Source organism: Elephas maximus, chromosome 23, assembly GCF_024166365.1.
Source record: "Elephas maximus indicus isolate mEleMax1 chromosome 23, mEleMax1 primary haplotype, whole genome shotgun sequence".
Lineage (NCBI taxonomy): Eukaryota > Metazoa > Chordata > Mammalia > Proboscidea > Elephantidae > Elephas > Elephas maximus.
Window position 1 is genome coordinate 67,778,795 of NC_064841.1, and position 20,362 is coordinate 67,799,156.

At 42.0% G+C, this 20,362-nt stretch overlaps 1 protein-coding gene across 6 annotated transcripts in view; it reads left to right on the forward strand.

The window, feature by feature from the left end:
• Positions 1-96: 96 nt before the first annotated feature.
• The window catches only part of BIVM (basic, immunoglobulin-like variable motif containing), a 43,519-nt gene continuing 23,253 nt past the window's right edge, over positions 97-20,362 (forward strand). The window contains exons 1-4 of one of the 6 annotated variants that reach the window (XM_049867673.1): positions 97-200; positions 8,183-8,352; positions 8,987-9,584; positions 16,752-16,878. In XM_049867673.1, the coding sequence (XP_049723630.1) occupies positions 9,107-9,584; positions 16,752-16,878 (605 nt within the window). In that variant the 5' untranslated portion in view covers positions 97-200; positions 8,183-8,352; positions 8,987-9,106. Of the gene's footprint in view, positions 264-1,628; positions 1,714-2,748; positions 6,494-8,178; positions 8,353-8,986; positions 9,585-16,751; positions 16,879-20,362 lie in introns of those variants that run through there. The other 5 variants (XM_049867670.1, XM_049867674.1, XM_049867671.1 and 2 more) reach the window with 5 other exon arrangements.

Sequence of the window (20,362 nt, forward strand, 5' to 3'; positions counted from 1 at the left end):
CTTAGTAAGGCCTTCTCCAAGTGGATGGCGGAGTGGACACGCGTCCGGGGCGCCGCGCGCTTCTTGGGATTTGTAGTTCGCGGCTGGGCTGGCGGAAATCCTGCCGGCTTTTACCCAGCTCTCACTGATTTGTTTACTTTTCGCTCACCGGTTTCGGGGAACGGATAAATACTACAGATGCCGGAAAGAGAGGCACGCAGGTCTGAAGGCACTGCTAAGATTTTATTTTTGGTCATCATAGCTTCCGCACGTGCAGAGGGCAGGTAGAAAACATGATGGGAAAAAAAAGGTTTTGTAGAATGTGCTCCGTCGACTGATCGTGGGGCACGGCCAGCCCCGGCGCGTCCCTGGCTCGTTTGGGTAACCGCAGGGCGCGTCGCGGGCGGGCTGTCAGCACGCTGGAGGCTGCAGTGCCGGGACCGTGCTCGGCTCGGCCGCGGCCGCAGCGACCCACCCCGCCGGACAGGCAGCAGAGGTACCCCTGGGCTGTGGGCAGGGTCCGAGGCCGCGGCCAGCTGGAGCGCACTCTGCGTCCCCGACGCGCAGGGCAACCCCGGGCGCATGCTGGCCGTGCCGGGTGCCGCCTTCCTTGTTAGGCGCCTCCAACCCCGCCTGGGCTGTCCAGGGGTCACTTCTTGTACCGTGCCCTGTGTCCGTCCGAATGGAGGGCCATTGCATCTGTGTCTTTTCTCCCCGGGAAGGAGGCGAAACGCCGAGTTTAGATCTCCAGAGCCTGGGCCGCAAGGTGGAGAACTGGTAGGAAGAGAAAGGACGAGTCCGCTTGTGAACACAGCTCGACTTGGAGGAGCCCGGATCAATCTCGTAAATAGTGGGGGCTCCTGTCCACGCGCTCGTCTTCAGCCCAGACCCGACAGGGGCTCTGGCACCGAGCAAGCGCACGGTGGCCGTCCCCTCGCCCCCGCACGCCCGCTTCGGGCCAGGGGAGTCGCTAGCAAGGGTTGCGGAGCGGGCGGCCGCCAGAGCCCTCCCGGTCAGCTCTGGAGTCGGACCCGGAGCCGCCGTCTCCCTCGCCCTCTGTCGACCGGGTCAGCTGCCTGAAAACCTCGACGGGCTGTGCAGCCGGCTCCGTGATCCAAAGCGGGCCTGACCGGAAACCGAGGCAGAGCTTTAATTTTGTAATTGTTGCAGTCATCCTTATTAATGATAGCAAATCGTTTATTAAAAAGCCTGAATCGGGGGCGTCCCTCTGCACCCTGGTGCAATGACTCTGCCCTCTTCACTCCCGCCCAGGCTCCTTTGGTACCAGGGAGCGGAGCCGGGGCAGGTTCGAGGCAGTCCTGCCTCCAGCCTCCCCACTCGGGCCTCCGTCTCCTCGCTGTCGCCGCGAGCTCCATCTTCTGGCCCAGCAAGGAAGGAGGCCTCAGCGGCCGCCTCTCAGGAAGAGAGGAACGGGCGCGGCGCAGCGAGGGCGCCCACACTTGGGCTCCTCGGCACCGCGTCTCCCAGCGCTGCGCCGCCCCGGGGAGGGGCGCGCGGCGGGGGCGCCGCCGGCTCCCGCCTCTCTGCGCTGCGCCGCCTCCGCACACCCCGGCTCGGCAGCCCGGGCCTGCGCCGCCTCTCGCCTCCGTGCCCCGGCGGCCTCGGAGCCCGGCCCCGCCGCGTCCGTGCCGGAGCATCTCCGAGGCGCAGAGTTCTCCTCGCCTCTCCAGAAAGCTGGGCTCGATCCTGGCGTCGCGTGCAAGAGCCACCTCGGTATCCTTTCTAGGCCGGCGGCCTCTGCTCTCGGGAGGGAGGCTTTGGTCTGTCCGTGAAGAAACAGGGGTCTTGAGGGCGAGGGTGGGGGTTGGTCGGAAAGAATGGAGGAAAGACCGGGGCGTGGGGGGGGGATCCCATCGGTTCTTCTAGTCCTGTCCTTGGTGGGTGTTCGCCCTTAGTCACTTAACTGCCCGTGTGCCCGAGGGGTTTTCTGTACAAGAATATAGCTCATCATAGTTGTCATAGGTGGAAGGCAGATTTTTAAAAATGTTTACCTCTCCAAGATACTTAGAAATATGGACTTAAAATACAGCCTAAGTGATGCTTGTTGACTTTAAAAATGGGACATTTATTTTACAGAATAATTCATTCCAAGGGCTTCTTTAGAAGATGGTTACTCCTGTGGGGCAATTAAAGCTTGCCATTTTATAAAACTTTGCTTTACACACAAACTTGATTAAAAAATATTTCTGTTGCTAGTGACATTTTATGAATAAATCGAGTTGAGACTTAAGTCCTTAAATAATTCTTATCGATAAATTTTAATATAGAAACACCTCATTAACCTGGATTGGGGAATCTCAGTTCTCACAGATGAAAATCAGGAAGGATTCCTGAGTAACCAAAATTTAGACTCCTAATCATTGTTTACAGTAGTGCCTGGCATGGTGTAGGCACTTAAAAAATACTCGTTGACTGAAACGTGTTCAGATACTAGGTCTTGGAGATACAGCCAAACCAAAACCAAACCCACTGTCCTTGATTGATTCTGACTCATAGTGACCCTGTCGGACAGAGCATTAGGGTTTCCAAGGCTGTAATCTTTAAATGGAGGCAGATTGCCCTATCTCTCTCCCTGCAGAGCAGCCAGTGGGTTCGAACCACTGACCTTTCCATTAGCAGCGAAGTGCTTAACCACTGCACCACCAGAGTTTCTCCTGGCGCACAATAGTCACCAAAACCAGACTTGCAGGAGGTAGCTGTTCATCATATAATCAGCATAAATGTAAAACTGCACCCTGGTAAGACTTGGGAGAGGAGCCCTGGTGGTGCAGTGGTTAAGCAGTTGGCTGCTAATCTGAAGGTCAGGAGTTCGAACTCAGCAGCTGCTCCAAGGGAGGAAGATGTGGCAGTCTGCTCCAGTATAGATTTACAGCCTTGGAAACCCTATGGGGGCAGTTCTGTACTGTCCTATAGTGTGGCTATGAGCTAGAATTGACTTACGGCACTGGGTTAAGACTTGTGAAGGAAAGATACCTGAGTATATACAGGGAGACCTTGCCTTGCTTGAAGAGCAACGGCTCCCCCTCTCCCTCTAAGGGGACATGTGACCTGAGATCTGAAGGACGAGTGGGAATTAACCAAGTAAAGGTGAGTGAGTGGGTGGGGGGAGGCAGAGGGAGCATTCAAAGAACCTGAAGGAGGTCAGTGTGGCTGAATCCAGAGGAAGGGGAGACAGTGAGGTGGAACTGAAATGATAGATCATGGGGCTAGACAAGGTATCAGAATTTTGTTCTCAAAGTAGAAGGGGGACCAGCTAGGGTTGTAGGCAGGCGAGTTACCTGATCAAAAAATGTAGTATTGTTTTCTAATGTGTATGCAGAAGGCAGATTAGAAATGGCAGACCATGAGGGTGGAAGGGGAGAGTTTGGAGTGGGAATGGACTTGTAAATGGTTTATAAAAATAGGGACAGAAGGAGATACAAAATGTGACAAAACTGCAAGCTGCAGGCTGTTTATTGGAGGGGTAAACTGCCCCTCTTTACCTCCTTATTTCCTGAGCCTATAATTACAGTGTAATAGTATCTCATGATTTTGTTATTAATAATAAATTATGCTTAGTTCACTTCAAGAAATCCGGAATCTGAGCAAAGCGTACTTGGTCCCTGACCTCATGGACCTTAAATTGTAGTGGGAAGGATAGACACAAATCAGACACTCAACATAGAAAGAAAATAACAGTAGCAGTGTTTGGGTAATGGGATTTTGGGTAATTTTTATTTTCTGCCTAATATCTTTTAGTACTTGACAGTTTTTCTCTAGTATATTTTAATTATAAGATCTATAAATATTACACAAATCTTCAAAGACAACTCTCCATCAAAAATAGTTCAAATGACGCTTCGGAGGCCAGCGTAGCAGGGGCGGGGGTTTAGGGACCATGGTTTCAGGGGACATCTAGGTCAATTGGCATAATAAAATCTATTAAAACATTCTGCATCCCATTTTGGAGAGTCATGTCTGGGGTCTTAAAAGCTAGCAAGCGGCCATCTAAGGTGCAACAATTGGTCTCAACTCACCTGGAGCAAAGGAGGATGAAGACCACCAAAGTCACAAGGTAAATATGACCCCAAGAGACAGGGCCACATAAACCAGAGACTACAACAGCCTGAGACCAGAAGAACTAGATGGTGCCTGGCTACAACCGATGGCTGCCATGACAGGGAACATAACAGAGAATCCCTGAAGGAGCAGGAGAGCAGTGGGATGCAGACCCCAAATTCTTGTAAAAAGACCAGACTGAGACTGGAGGGACCTCGGAGGGCATGGCCCCCAGACCTTCTGTTAGCCCAAGACCAGACTATTCCTGAAACCAACACTTCAGATGGGGATTGGACTGGACTATAAAACAGAAAATGATACTGGTAAGGAGTGGGCTTCTTGGATCAAGTGGACACACGAGACTATGTGGGGAGCTCCTGTCTAGAGGGGAGATGAGAGGGTAGAGGGGGTCAGAAGCTGGCTGAATGGACATGGGAATACAGGGTGGAGAGAAGGAATGTGCTGTCTCATTAGGGGGAGAGCAACCAGGAATATAAAGTAAGGTGTATATACAGTTTTGTATGAGAGATTGATGATTTGTCAACTTTCACTTAAAGAACAAAAAAAAAAAAGGTTCAAATGAGAAAGTTAAGCTACCTATCACTGTAAGTTTACTGTTGGTTTTCATTGACAGTCAATAGGAAATAGGTCCTTATGTTGATGAGCACGTTTTTTTGGTAAAATTGCAAACGAGATTATTTTGTTCAGTGACTGTTAAGACAAACCTAAACATAAACAAAACTAGATGGTTATACTTTTTGTTAAACAAATGCTGTGTTTTCTTTTGTCTTTAGCTTTCAGGAAGCTCAGCCCCGACTTTTGTGCTCAAATGCAGTAATTTTCCATAGTCTATGCTTTTGATAAGACTCTTCCCCTATGTATGTTCCAAAGTGAGCATAAGTCATAAAATCCCCACACTGCCACACAGAGAGCTGGTCCCACAGACAGATTTCCATTTAGTTTGAGGAAGGAAGCTATGTCAGTGTGAAAGTTAAATTGAGATGGGAATTTAAAACATAAAAAGGCAGTGCCTGGAACATTTGTTTCCTCCCTCCCCCAGCCCCCGAATCTAAGTCCCACTAGCCTTTGCCCATTGCCCTTCATTATTGCTGTATGCTGTCTTTCATTCCTCATCCTACCCACAACCCACCCACACAGCCCCAACACCACAAATACCTCTATCCACCAGCTGGCTTTTAGAGAAAGAAAGGTAGGAGGATAACAGCTAAGAAGCAGGAAATGCTACTCCAGGACATCTGCTAAGAAGCAAGGTAGGAGGATAACAGCTAAGAAGCAGGAAATGCTACTCTAGGACATCTGCTAAGAAGCAGAGAAACCGAATCCTCAAAAAAAAAAGACCAGACTTTGGTCTGTACCACCTTAGGTGCTGAGTTTCCCTTTGCCTTTTCTACATATCACAGTTGTACCATGAGTTGAGTAAGAAGGAGAAAACATAAAAGCTACTAGTCTAGAGCCGTGCTGTAAAACACCAAACCCAAGCTCGTTGCCATTGAGTCGATCCTGCCTCCTAGTGATCCTATAGGACAGAGTAGAACTGCCCCCATAGGGTTTCCAAGGTGGATTTGAACTGCCAACCTTTTGGTTAGCAGCCGAGCTCTTAACCACTGTGCCACTATACCTGCTCCTAGAATTCCTTTATCAAAAAAAGAAGTTTCTAAACTGAAACTATTGGAGGTTCCGTCTCTGGTGGTGACTGAGAAACGTCTCTCCTGCAGATAACTGTGATCTCTGCACAGATGATTCTTTTTTTTTTTTTGAATTGTGCTTTAAGTGAAAGTTTACAGCTTAAGTTAGTTTCTCATACAAAAATTTATACACACATTGTTACGTGACCCTAGTTGCTCTCTGTATAATGTGACAGCGCACTCTCCCCTTTCCTTCCCGGATTTTCTGTGTTCATTCAGCCAGCTCCAATCCCCCTCTGCCTTCTCATCTCACCTCTGGACAGGAGCTGCCCATTCAGTCTCGTGTATCTACTTGAGCTAAGAAGTACCTCTTCACGGGTATCATTTTATATCTTATAGTCCTGTCTAATCCTTGTCTGGAGTTGGCTTCGGGAATGATTTTAGTTCTGGATTAACAGAGAGTCTGGGGGCCATGTCTTCCGGGGGTCCTCCAGCCTCAGTCAGACCATTACATCTGATCTTTTTACTAGAATTTGAGTTCTGTACCCCACTTTTCTCCTGCTCCATCAGGGACTCTGTTGTGTTCTCTGTCAGGGCAGTTGGTGGTGGTAGCTGGGCACCATCTAATTCTTCTGGTCTCAGGCTGATGGAGTCTCTGGTTTATGTGGTCCTTTCTGTCTCTTGGGTTAATCTTTTCCTTGTGTCTTTGGTGTTCCTCATTCTCCTTTCTTCCAGGTGGGCTGGGACCAATTGATGCATCATAGATGGCCACTTGCTAGCTTTTAAGACCCCAGACACCACTCACCAAAGTGAGAATCAGAATGTTTTCTTAGTCAACTTTGTTATGCCAGTTGACCTAGATGTCCGCTGAAACCGTGGTCCCCAGACCCCTGCCCCTGCTACTCTGTCCCTCGAAGTGTTTGGTTGTATTCAGGAAACTTCTTAGCTTTTGAATTAGTCCAGTGTGCACAGATTCTTAAAGAAACAGCAACAACCAAACCGCTTCCTGACGGCTTTAAATGGAGAGAAAACATCCTGTAAAAATAAGGGAAATTGAACCTTGTTTATGCTATGCAGGTTTTTTTTTTATGCTATGTAGAACCCTTCTTGTATGGAGCTATGTTTATTTCAGTTACAGAACCTTGTGACTTTTCTCCTCACAGACTCAGGATAACCAAGAGGCTTTTGAGTGAATTCTTTCTGTCCATTATTTCTTACAGAAAGATGGGCAGTCTGCTTCTGTAAAGATTTAGCCTTAGGAGCCCTATGGGGCGGTTCTACTCTGTCCTATAGGGTCACTAGGAGTTGGCATCGATTCCATGGCAATGGGTTTGGTTTTTTGGCTTATATGATCAGGTATTTTTTTATCAGTAAATAGCTCTGCCCATTTGCTTACTTAAAAATCATAAATAAAAATCACTTCATAGGTTATAGAAATATGATTATATAAAAACCATATATACGTACTGAATAACAAAAACCTATGACTACCAAAAAAAAAAAAAAAAAACCCTGCCAACGTAACCTTTTTTGGTAGTCCTATATCCTTTGATGTTGAGTCGATTCCAACTCATAGTGACCCTGTAGGACAGAGTAGAACTGCCCCAAAGGGTTTCCAAGGAGGGTTTGAATTTCTGACTTTTTGGTTAGCAGCTGAGCTCTTAACCACTGCACCACCAGGGCTCCTTGGTAGTCATAGGTTTTTGTTATTCAGTATGTATGTGATGATTTTTATATAATCATGTATCTATAACCTATGAAAGTGATTTTTATTTATGATTTTTAAGTAAGCAAATGGGCAGAGATCTTTATTAATAAAAATACCTGATCATATAAACCAAAAAAAACCCCTTTGCCTAGGAGTCGATTCCGACTCGTAATGACCCTATAGCACAGAGTAGAGCTGCCCTAGAGTGCTCCTGAGGCTGCAATCTTTATGGAGGCAAACTGCCCCATCTTTATTGTGAGGAGTGGCTGGTGGGTTTGAACTGCTGACCTTTCGGTTAGCAGCCGAGTGGGTAACCACTGTGCCCCCAGAGTGGGTTTAATTTCTAGAAGTGCTGCTCTGGGCCTAGAGCCTGTGAGATGGAGCTTCTTTCCCAGGGGCACACTCTGCCCTGACACCTGCGTCAGGTTGCCTCCCAGATTACCTGTAATGATTTCATTGACCAGGAACTTCCTTTTATATCAGTCTTTGGCTTCCTTGAATGCCCTCAGTTGCTATTTAAACTTTTCTCTGTTTTAATAATAAAAGAAAAAATCGGCTTAGACTTGAAAAGCGATTTTTCCTCTGAGACTCTTCAGAAGTTAGTGACTACCTAGATTGAAGCCTACCTGTTTTTTGTCAGGTGATGGATATTTGAAAATTTTAAATTCTATATTATTTGATGATTTAAGCATATGGTCATCATTCATTATGTATCCTTTATACATTTTAAAAATAATATGTCTTATTTTATTTCATAATAAAGACCTTTTTTTTTTTCTTAATAAGACAGATGGTCAGGAATATGGCTGAAGGTATAAACCAAAAAACGTGTTGCTTGTCCAGCCGATTCCAACTTATGGCGACCCTGTGTGTTACAGAGCAGAACTGCTCCATACGGTTTTCTTGGTTGTAATCTTTACAGAAGCTGATTGCCAGGTCTTTCTTCTGCAGCACTGCCGGGTGGGTTTGACCTGCCAACCAAAGGTTAGCCAAACCAAAAAAAAACCGAACCCATTGCCGTCCAGTCGATTCTGACTCATAGCAACCGTATAGGGCAGAGTAGAACTGCCCCACAGGGTTTCCATGAAGCACCTGGTGGATTCAAACTGCTTACCTTTTGGTTAGCAGCTTTAGGTCTTAACCCCTACGCCACAAGGGTTTCCAGGTGAGCACAGATGGTTTGTACCACCCAGGGACCACCGTAGGTACGTTGTTGTTGGCTGCTGTTGAGTAGATTCCGACTCACGGTGACCCCATATGGGTATAAAGTGGTTGCCATCAAGTCGATTTCGACTCAGGACGACTGCATAGGACAGAGGAGAACTGCCCCATACGGTTTTCAAGGCTGTAAATCTTTATGGAAGCAGACTGCTACGTCCTTCTCCTGCAGAGCAGCTGGTGGTTTTGAACTGCTGACCTTTTGGTTAGCAACCTGTGCTCTTAACCACTGTGCCACCAGGGCTCCCCATGTGGGTATAGTACTTGTAAAATATTTATTGGATGAAGGCATGTTAGTAACATTTGATATGCTTTTTAGTGCTGTTCGTGTGTCCAGTAGATTGTTGATCTTTCTTTCTCCTCCCTCTCTTCTTAGGAGCCCACTTTGCAGCTTTCCCATTTTTGTAGAATGCTGTAAACAGTTGTCAAAGTTATTCTTCGAGAAACGAAGAGTTGCAACTTCTTTCTAATAGCAGAACTTCTGTACTTTCATTCAATGCCTAACGTTGCGGAAACAGAAAGGTCAAGTGATTCCGGAAATGATGAGCACAAACCTGAGAGAAAGTCTCCGGAAGAGAACCTACCAGGTGCTATAAAATCTTTCTGCACAAGTGCCTCACCAGCACCCTTGGGTCCTAAAGGAGATGGTCATTATCCATGGAGTTGTCCGGTGACTCATACTCGGGAAAAAATTTATGCCATCTGCTCAGACTTTGCTTTTCTCAACCAGGCAGCCTCAATCTACACAACTCCGAATCCAGCCCGCTCTTCTTGCCTCCCTGATAACAGCTCTTTAGCTGCTGGAAATAATTCTTCAAGGTATACTGGCATCCCGACTAGTGCATCGGAAAGAATCTATAGTGAAGAAAATAGCTTGGAAAACGTATCCAGCAGCCTGGGCAAGCTGCCTCTTGCGTGGGAAATTGATAAATCTGAATTTGATGGGATGACTACGAATTTGAAACACAAATCAGGTGAGGAAGGAGTGGTGATGTTCACATGTGAAAATAATATAGCAAACAGTTTATTTTTTTAAATGTTTCATTAAATGTGTTTTCCTTTTCTAATACTGAGCCAGGAACATTGTTGTCATCTTGTCTTATCATTACAGTTAGGAAAAAAAAAAAAAAAAAACTTGAACATTTGGCATTTAGCTTGTTAACGTGTTGCCCCTGGAAATGTCGTCAAGCATAACATTTGCATTTTGAGAGCTTTGAAAATCTAAGAATGCTGTAAAATACAGAAGTGTGCTGTAGCTTAGAAGAAGTTAATGACATGGCTAGAACAGCATACTACTATTTTACAGTTTTGTAGGAAAAAGAATTCATATTTCATGATTAAAAATCAAGTTTTGTTTTTTACCATATGACACTGGTTTTTTATTTTTTTCAGCAATTAGCAAGGCCTCCATGTATGGCTGAGTAGGTTGTGTACTGCACAATTTAAGAGAATGCTGTTCACCTACGGTGCAGTGCAGCCGTCACAGTTGCAGTGCGATGGGCCTGTGGCAGATACTGACGCTTTGCATTCTTTATCTTTTGAACTCACAGTATAGAAGAATTTTATGAGGCAGGTACTGTTATCCCCATTTTATAGGTGAAGAAATTAAGACTTAGAGGGGTTATGTAAATTGCCCAAAACTGTACAGTTAGGAGGGTGTAGAACTAGGATTTGTATTTTACTTTTAGGCATCTCAGATCATTTTGTAAAACCTCCATACCTCTACTTACTCATTTTCAAAACAACTTGTTTCACAGAATGTTATGTAAATTTGTAATTTTTAGGAGTGTGAGGGGATTTCACTTTGTGTCTGTTTGAGGGATATTGGTCTGTAATTTTCTTTTCTTGTCATGTCCTTTTCAGGTTTTGGAATTAGCTCTCCTAAAACAAGTTGGGAATTGTTCTCTCTTGTTTTTGGAAAGAGTTTGTGTAAGATGGGTGTGATTTTTCTGAAGTGTATAATAGATTTCATCAGTATAACTGTCAAGGTCTGGAGTTTTCTTTGTAGAAAGGTTTTTGATAATGAATTCAAAATTTTTAAAGTAGTTATAGAACTAGTTTGATTTTCCATCCCATCATGTGTCAGTTTGCAAAAATCTGTTGAATTGTTCTCTCAAATGGTGAGTGAGGGGTATTAAAATCTGACTGTGATTATGAAATGGTCTGTATCCTGTTAATTCTGGCAAATTTTAGTTTTTCCATTTCATCTAAGTTGTCAGATTTGTTGGCATAAAGTTGTTTGCAGTATTTCCTTTTTATTTCTCTTACTATCTGTAGGGTTTTTAGTGATAATGCCACTTTCATTCCTGATACTGGAATTTATGTTCTCTCTGTCCCTTTTTTAAAAATTCTTGATTAGTCTTGCTAGGGTTTATCAGTTTTCTTCCTGGTTTCAAATTACCAATGTTTAGCTTTGCTAATTTTCTCACTTGTTTTCTGTTTCATTGGTTTTTGCTCTTTGTTATTTCCTTCCTTTGAGTTTACTTTGTTCTTCATTTTCTAGCTTCTTAAGATGGACACTTAGATCATTGGTTTGAGACTTTTCTGATATAAACGCTTAATGCTCCATATTATTTTCTGAGTATTGCTTTAGTGGGAGCCCACAAATTTGGTTACAATGCATAATCTTATCTAAGTTAAAGTATTTTCCATTTTTCCTGGTGATTTCTCCTTCGACATATGTGTTATTTGGAAGTGTGCTGTTAATTTTCAGATTTGGGGGATTTTTCTAAAGATTGTTCTTGATTTCTAATTTAACTCCATCGTAAACCGACCACATGATTTCAGTCCTTTTGTGCCTTGTTTTCTGGCCCAGCATATGGTCTGCGTTGGTGAAGGTGCCCCGTGCACTTGAAAAGAATGTGCTTTCTGTAGGCCTTAGGTGTAAAAAAAAAAAAAAAAAAACCTTAGGTGTAGTGTTCTATTAACATTCATTAGGCCAAGGTAGTTGGTAGTGTTTTCAGCTCTTCTGAGTCTTTACCGAGTGTTGTCTAGTTCTATCAATTGCCAAAAGAGGGGTTTTAAAAATCTCCAACCATGATTGTGGAGTTGTCTGTTCTCCATTTAATTCTGTCACTTTTTGTTTTCATGTAGTTTGAAGCTTTGTTATTAGTGGGTATATTTATCATTTTTATGTCTTCTTCATAAATTGGCCCTTTTATAATTATGAAATGCCCCTCTTTAGCCCTGGCATTATTTGTTGTTCAGAAATCTGCTTTATTTGATATTAATAAAGCCATTCCAACTTCGTTTTTGATTAGTGTCTGCATGGTGTAACTTTTTCCATCCATTTATTTTCAACCTATCTGTGACTTTATATTTAAAGTGCATTTCTTGGACACAGCTGTTAAATCTCTCCAGTGAATTGCTTATTTCAGATATTGTTTATTGTAGTTTTAGAATTTTCATTTGGTTCTTTTTTATAGTTTCTGTTTCTCTTCTGATATTTGCCATCTTTTCATTTATTACAAGAGTAATTGATCTAATTCATACAGAGAGTTCTAATGTCCTTAGCTGCCGTGGAGTCAGCCTCAACTCATGGTGACCCCGTGTGTTACCTACGTGAAAATTCTTATCAGCAAATTTCAGCAGCGTGGTCATTTCAAAATTGGTCTTTATTATCCTTTCTCTTGAGAATGTGTCACATTTTTCTGTTTTCTTACACGTTCAATAATTTTGGGTTGTGTCCTAGATATTGGTGTGGAGACTCTAGATTCTGATATATTCCACCAGAGAATGTTGGTTTTATTATTTTTTGGTTTTGTTGTTGTTGTTAGGTGCTGTCGAGTCAGTTCTGACTCATAGTGACCCCATGTACCACAGAACGAAACACTGCCTGGTCCTGCACCATCCTTACAATCATTGTTATGCTTGAGCCCATTGTTGCAGCCACCGTGTCAATCCATCTCCTTGAGGGTCTTCCTCTTTTCCGCTGACCCTCTACTTTACCAAGCATGATGTCCTTCTCCAGGGACTGATCCCTCCTGACAACATGTCCAAAGTATGTGAGACGGAGTTTCACCATCCTTGCTTCTAAGGAGCATTCTGGTTGTACTTCTTCCGAGACAGATTTGTTCGTTCTTTTGGCAGTCCGTGGTATATTCAGTATTCTTTGCCAACACCACAATTCAAAGGTGTCAATTCTTTTTCTGTCTTCCTTATTCATTGTCCAGCTTTCACATGCATATGATATGATTGAAAATACCATGGCTTGGGTTGGGCACACCTTAGCCTTCAAGGTGACATCTTTGCTTTCAACACTTTAAAGAGGTCCTTTCTGGCAGATTTACCCAATACAATGCATCTTTTGATTTCTTGACTGCTGCTTCCATGGGTGTTGTGGATCCAAGTAAAATGAAATCCTTGACAACTTCAGTCTTTTTTCAGCTCATCATGATGTTGCTTATTGGTCCAATTGTGAGGATTTTTGATTTCTTTATGTTGAGGTGTAATCCATACTGAAGGCTGTGGTCTTTGATCTTTATCGGTAAGTGCCTCAAGTCCTCTTCACTTTAAGCAAGCAAGGTTGTGTCATCTGCATAACGCACGTTGTTAATGAGTCTTCCTCCAATCCTGTTGTCCTTTTCTTCTTCATATAGTCCAGCTTCCTGGGTTATCTGCTCAGCATACAGACTGAATAGGTTTTGACTTAAAACTGTAAATTGTTTCTTGGGTAGCAGCTCAGATCTCATTTCCATTCTTTTAGCCTTAGTTGTGCTGCCTGGGGTCTATTCTGTACATGCCTGGTCCGGGGTTCAACCTGAGATTTGGACCAAATTTATACACACAATTCAAGGCTCCCCGTTCTTTTCACTCTCTTTACTGGGACCCCTCACCACACTTTCCAGTGACTGCGGTTGCCCCGAACTCTTTCCTGTGGTTCTTCATCAGTAAGACTGTAGGTTTTCTACTTCTTGTCCATTATCTTCATACCTTTCTCTAAAAGCCAGTGTGGTGGGTAGAGGTGTATATGTATTTTTGGTGTCGTGGGTAGGGTGAGGAATGGAGGAAGGAGTATAACAATGATAAGGAGCAAAGGACAAAGGGTACTGGAAATTAATATGATGAGGGGACAGAAATGTTTAGGCCTTGTTCTTTTATATTCCTATCTCAAACTTAGGTTCCACTTTGACCTAGCTTCCTTCCCTCACACTGAATGGAACTTTGCCTATGGGATCAGTTCTCTGTGGAGTGTTCAGATTTCATGAAGAAGTATGTTCATTTGGAACATGTAAGCCCATTTATCTCAGGGGAATCATAGGGGTAAACTAGAAGAGAATACAGGGAAAGCTGACATAAACCATAAAGTATGAGTACAGACCGTTGTGGCCTCACTTGAAGTAGCAGATATCGGTTGGGGCAAAGGATGCTTTATTTGCCTCTAAAATTTTAAATAGCTGGGAAAACTACTTAGGGAATTAAGTTGTGATTGGGCAGTGAGACCATCTTAAGAAATGGTCAAAAGTAGTTTTTCTGTCTTCTGACCCTAGGATTTATTTCATCAATGAAGGAAATTTGGCAGAATGAGGTTTTGCTAATGTTGACCAGGGGTTGTTCAGCTCTGGGAACATGTACCCTTTGTAAAAGTCTTAGAAAGAATAAAGTGAAGGAAAAATAAACCAAAAAACCCTCGTTTCTTGATTTTATAGTTTTTATTATTATGACATTTTACAAAAACTATGGCAAACCCTTGTGTAATGATAGTTCTTGAGTTCCAGCTAGTTTTGGGCTGCCAAATGGTTTCATGATGGAGCATCTATTCTTGAGTGAATAAAATATAAAATGGACAGTTTCCCACTTTTATTTTCTAGGGGTCTGTCTATAATATCTGTATTTTAAAATTTAAAAATGACTTGTAAAAATAAAATTTTACAAAAATTTTGTTAATTTTTATGACAAACTCGGTTATATTATTTAAAGTAGAATATGTACAGAAGATTAAAACATTTGAGCACAGCAGTGGTATCACTAAGGTTGGTGACACCCAGTGCGGTAACTCATGGTATTACTCCCCCATGCTAATAATGCCAATAACCTTAATACTGTAGCTAAAACACCAGAAAATTTGACAAAATCAGGGACTATAAAAATAGTGAAAACAACAGTGCATGCTTATAGCACATGAAGACGAAACCACACAATTCGAAGCATCATTGTTAATTGGGTAATAATTACAGCTCTGACCGGAGTGCATTAGAAGGTTCAGAAAGTATATTAGGAGCCTTGGTGGTACGGTGTTTAAGTGCTTGGCTGCTAACCAAAGGGTCAGTGGTTCGAACCCACCAGCAACTCCGTGGGAGAAAGTTGGGGTAGCCTGCTTCCGTAAAGATTCCAAACCCAGTGGCGTCGAATCAATTCTGACTCACAGTGACCCTATAGGACAGGGTAGAACTGCCCCACAGAGTTTCCAAGGAGCGCCTGGCAGATTTGAACTGCTGATCCTTTGGTTAGCAGCCGTAGCACTTAACCACTATGCCACCAGGGTTTCCCCATAAAGATTTCAGCCTTGGAAACCCTGTGGGGCAGTTAGACTCTGTCTTACAGGGTTGCTGTGAGTTGGAATTGACTCGACAGCAGTGAGTTTCGCCTTGTGGGTATATTGATATATGTAAGCTGGGCTTCCGAAATTTTTTTTTGTTATAACTAACTACAGGGATGTTTTTATAAAAAATAATAACTTTCTGCGGAAACACTGCACAAGAATTTTATAGACAGTCATTTTGGTGTCGCCCCCTCTGACTTTGACAGGTTCACCCGGTGTCCCAAACACCCCTTGGTGATGCCACTGGATCATAATAACTACCTGAAATGTTAATAATATTTTAGTGAAATGAAGCTTGGATTTTTATTCATTTTTTAAAAAATTTATATAATTTTTGACTGGGTAATCCATTAGTATGGTTCAAAAATAAAAAGCACAAACACCAAACAGTGTAAAGTCTCACCTTCACTCCTGTCTCCCTTCTGTCCAGCTCCCACCCCAACCCTCACCCATAGGTAACAACTGTCGTTTGTCTTGTGTGTTTTTTCTTTTGGAGACACACACACAGACACACACAAAGGAGGTGGACTTTTTTCCTTTCTAGTTCCTGGAGCTGAAGTTGCATTTTAACAGTGTACACGGGAGCATCATTCGTCATCCATTTTGTGGTCTCTGTGGGCCTGGACATATTTTTAAAGCATGACATCATCTAATTATTGGATCCAGTGCTTTTACTTCCTTAACCGAGTTGCACTAATGTGGTTTTATTGTTTTACAGAAAGCATTCATTTGCTGGAAATTGCTCTAGTTAACTATTTTACTGTTGGCAACTCGATTTTCTAGATATAACTTAAACGATTTTGTTATGGATTCCTTTACCGGCTTAGTGACTAGCTCTGGAATGGGAATATATGCATTCCATAGGAAATAATATTGATGGTTGTTTAAATTTATTTTTGTTCTCTCTCTTTTAGGTAGGGGGAGTATCTTTTTTTTTTTAATCGAACTTTAGATTAAGGTTTACAGAACACACTAGTTTCTCATCAAACAGTACACACACTGTTTTAAGACATTGGTTAACAACCCCACGACATGTCAGCACTCTCCCTTCTGAACCCTGGGTTCTCTATTACCAGCTTTCCTGTTCCCTCCTACCTTCCAGTCCCTGCCCAAAGCTGGAGTGCCCCTTTAGTCTTGTTTTGTTCCATGGGCCTGTTCAGTCTTTTGGCTGAAAGGTGAACCTTAGGAATGACCTCATCACTGAGCTGAAAGAGTGTCCAGGGGCCATACTCTTGGGGTTTGTCTAGTCTCTGTCAGGCCAGCAAGTCTGGTCTTTCTTTTTGAGTTAGAATTTTGTTCTCCATTTTTCTCCAGCTCTGTCTGGGACCCTCTATTGTGATCCCTGTCAGAACAGTTAGTGGTGGTCGCTGGCACCATCTAGTTATACTGGACTCTGTCTGGTGGAGGCCATGGTAGATGTGGTCCATTAGTCCTTTGGACTCATCTTTTAGGGGGAGTATTCTTGAAGGTACATGTGTCAAATGTGTTGGCAAATATTTTGAAACTAGTGATAGTTGTAAATTCTGGTACATAACTGATTTTGTTATGGCAGTTTACTTTGTTTTAAACATTTTGCTTATCTTATGCTGTTGTTTTCTAGGCAATGTAAAGAAACAAATTTCTAAGAAAAAGACTTCAGATAAAAAAGGAAGACATCAGAGAGAATGTCCTCAGCATTTTCCTCTTGAAGATATTAAACAGCGGAAAGTATTAGACCTCAGACGATGGTAGTGTTGTTATGACAGTTTTTTATTTTTAAAATATGGATAAAGTATATATTTTGGCAATAATTTTGCTGTGTAACAGTAATACATAATAAATGTTTTTAGTTCTAACATTGTTTCTAGGATTTCTAAGTATTCAAAGCGTACCACAGATGACTAAAGTAGATAAATATATTGAGCTATGCTGTTGTTGTCCAGACTTTCCTAATCATAAGAATCGTATGTTTATTCCACGTATCTGTTTTCTGCACTTAATATTTGTAAAAATTTTTATAGTTATGTGTCTTTTTTTTTTTTTTGGCTGAAGAATTTTAAAGTAAGGTACAGATAACACATTTACCTGAAATTACCTAAGAATGCATCTCTAAAACATGAATTTTTAAAACAGTTAGCCACAATGCTATTGTCATACCTAATAAAATGAACACTATTCACTTCATATCTCATTTCCAGGCTATATTCAGATTTCCCAGATTGTACTAAAAATGTCTTCACACTTGGTTGTTCAAAGTGGGACTCAGCCATGAGCCATACATTATATTGCTTGTTGTAATCCACAAGTCTCTTAGTCTAGAACAGCTCCCATTACTTCCCAACCCCCCACTATTTTGTTTTGTTTTCAGGAGATTGACTTGTTGAAGAGATTTGGGCTGATGTCTTGTAGAATGTCCTACCTTTGGGATTCGTCTGATTTTTTTCCGTTTAGTTTTCTAAATTATTCATCCAGCCTCCTATAAACAGGAAAGTAGATACAAAGGCTTGATTAGATTCTGCTTAAGGCAAGAACACTGCCTGGGTGATGCTGTGTACCTCATATAGTATTGCAGCAGGAGGCACTTCATGTCTTGTCATTCAGCATTAGAGATTCTTAGAGTGATTATGAGATTAACATGGTGACAGATAGCCTATCCCATATTTCCTACATTATCCCGTATATTTTTTTTTCCTTTTTCTACCATCATGTAATCAGTGGGGTGATAGAGTGGCATTGTGCTAATTATCTCTTCCCCATCAACTTTTTGCCTAATTTTTTTTTAGCAAAATTCAGCGATGATCCTTGCTTGAATCTTTACTACAAAATGGTGATCTTTCAGAATTTTGTCTTTCCTTCTACCTTTATTAGTTAGCATTCTTCTGATAAGAAGAGCTTGTCAACTGGATATAGCTTTTATTCTAGAGAGTAAATGCTTTGTTCATGATAGCTTGTAAATATTAGTAACCTCTTGATCTGAGTTTTTTTTTTTTTTCTTTAACTCTTTTGTATGAGGTTTTAGAAATATTAGCTTGAACCCTTTTTTGTGGGCAGAGAATACAGAGATACACAAAGTATGGCCTTTGTTCTCCCAAGGTTTAAAATCTAGTTGAGAAGATGGGACCAAGGAGAGAAAAATATTTTTGATCATTTCCCAGTTGATTGGTATGAATAAATAATCAGCATGAGAGGAGTTGTCTTAGTCATCTGGTGTTGCCATAGCAGAAATACCACAAGTGGGTGGTTTTAACGAGCAGCAATTTGTCCTCTTACAGTCTGGGAGGCTAGAAGTCTGAATTCAGTGCACCAGCTTCAGGGGAAGGCTTTCTCTGTCTGTTGGTTCTGGGGGAAGGTCATTGTCCTCAATCTTTTCCCAGTCTAGGAACTTCTCAGTGCAGGGACCCCAGGTCCAAAGGACGTGCTCTGCTCCCAACTTTTCTTTCTTGGTGGCATGAGGTCCTGCTCCTCTCTTTTATATCTCAAAAGAGATCGATGCAAGATACAGCCTAATCCTACAGGTTGAGTCCTGCCTCGTGAATATAACTGCCCTTAATCCTGCCTTATTAACATCATAGAGGTTAGGATTTATAATACATAGGATAATCACATCAGATCACAAAATGGAGGACAACCATACAATACTGGGAATCATAGCCTACCCAAGTTGATACACATTTTTGGGGGATGCAATTCAATCATAACAGGAGTTAATGATTGCCAGAAGGCTTTACTAAGGAGCTGGGTCTTAAGGGATCAAATAGAACTCCTGTGAGGGGAGGGAGAATCAAAAGGTCTATGAACAGATGGTAGGAAATTATATGGCAAGCTGATAATAGTGAGTAGACCAGCTTATCTGAAATGAGGCTCAGAGAAGAAGCTAAGAAACTTGCCCAACATCCCATGGCAGATATTGAAACTAAAGAGAGTCAAACTCGCAAGTCTTTTCCTTCTTTCTCTCTCTTTTTTTTTTTTTTTTTTGGTAACACATCATGATCTATTTCTTGGCTATTAGGCTAAGGATTTAGATTTTTTTCTGAGGTAGATGGCAACCATGGAAGATTTCTTAGCAAAAGGGTATTTTATAAGGGTAAATTGGTAGTAGTATGTAGGGGATATTGGAGAAGAGACACCAGAGTCAGCAACATAAATGTTAATTTCTTTTGAGAAAAACTTTGCCCATTTTTGCTTCTTGTCTCTTGGATTTAAGATTTGTTTTGACAACACATATGAATAATTATATTTTAATAGTGTAACATGTAACATAGTAAGAGTTTAGACTAGGAAGGACAGATGGGAAAAATAACGTGAGGGGAAGATCACCAAGATAACAAGCTTATTCCCCATTGAGAATTAGAATATAGGATTAGGATGGGAATGGAAAGAGCCATAGAAGGTAGTAGAATGTCAGTAAAAGTTTAAAGCTGGTATGAATAATATCAGTAAACAAGTCTGGTTTGATGAAGAAGTATAAAAATTCTTGAAGGAAGCCTCCTCTTTTTTTTAACTTTAAGACCAGATTTAATGTTATAAGAAAGAATATATGTGTGCACATAATACTGTTATTTTTGTAACACATAAAATACTATATAGTAATGGACTTGTAAAACAGTCCTAAAGATTGAACTCTGGCAAATATGTTCACAGCAGAAAAAAAGAGTAAGTAAATGAATTAATTGTCCTTCATTAGGGTGGACCATCAAAACCCATTGCGACTGAGTCGATTCTGACTCCTAGCGACCCTGTAGGACAGAGTGGAACTGCCCCATAGGGTTTCCAAGGAGCAGTTGGTGAATTTGTATTGCCGACCTTTTGGTTAGCAGCCGAGACCATACAGCATGTAATAACTAACTACCTGTCACGAAAATCTCTTAGGTACGTCACACTTATATTTAAACAACTAAAGCAGGAGGTTACTTGAATAAGGTCACAAGTAAATTGCCCATCAGTTTCCTGGTGGCCTTTTTGTTCTCACTAAAACACTGAGGAGTATCCTGATGGATTAGTCACCACCTTGAATCTTAAAAGGATAAAACATAATTGGGGGAAAAACTAGCTTTAATAGGGTATCTAGGGTTGATCCCAAGGATATGTGAGGTGTTTAAAATGTAAGGAGGGAATTTAAATATGGCAGGATAAGAGTATTTGTTATTCCTTCTCTCAAACCCATGAAAAGAACGCTACCAACAAAATGAAAAACAGGGAGAATTCCATCCTCGTTGAAACGAAGAGCAATGT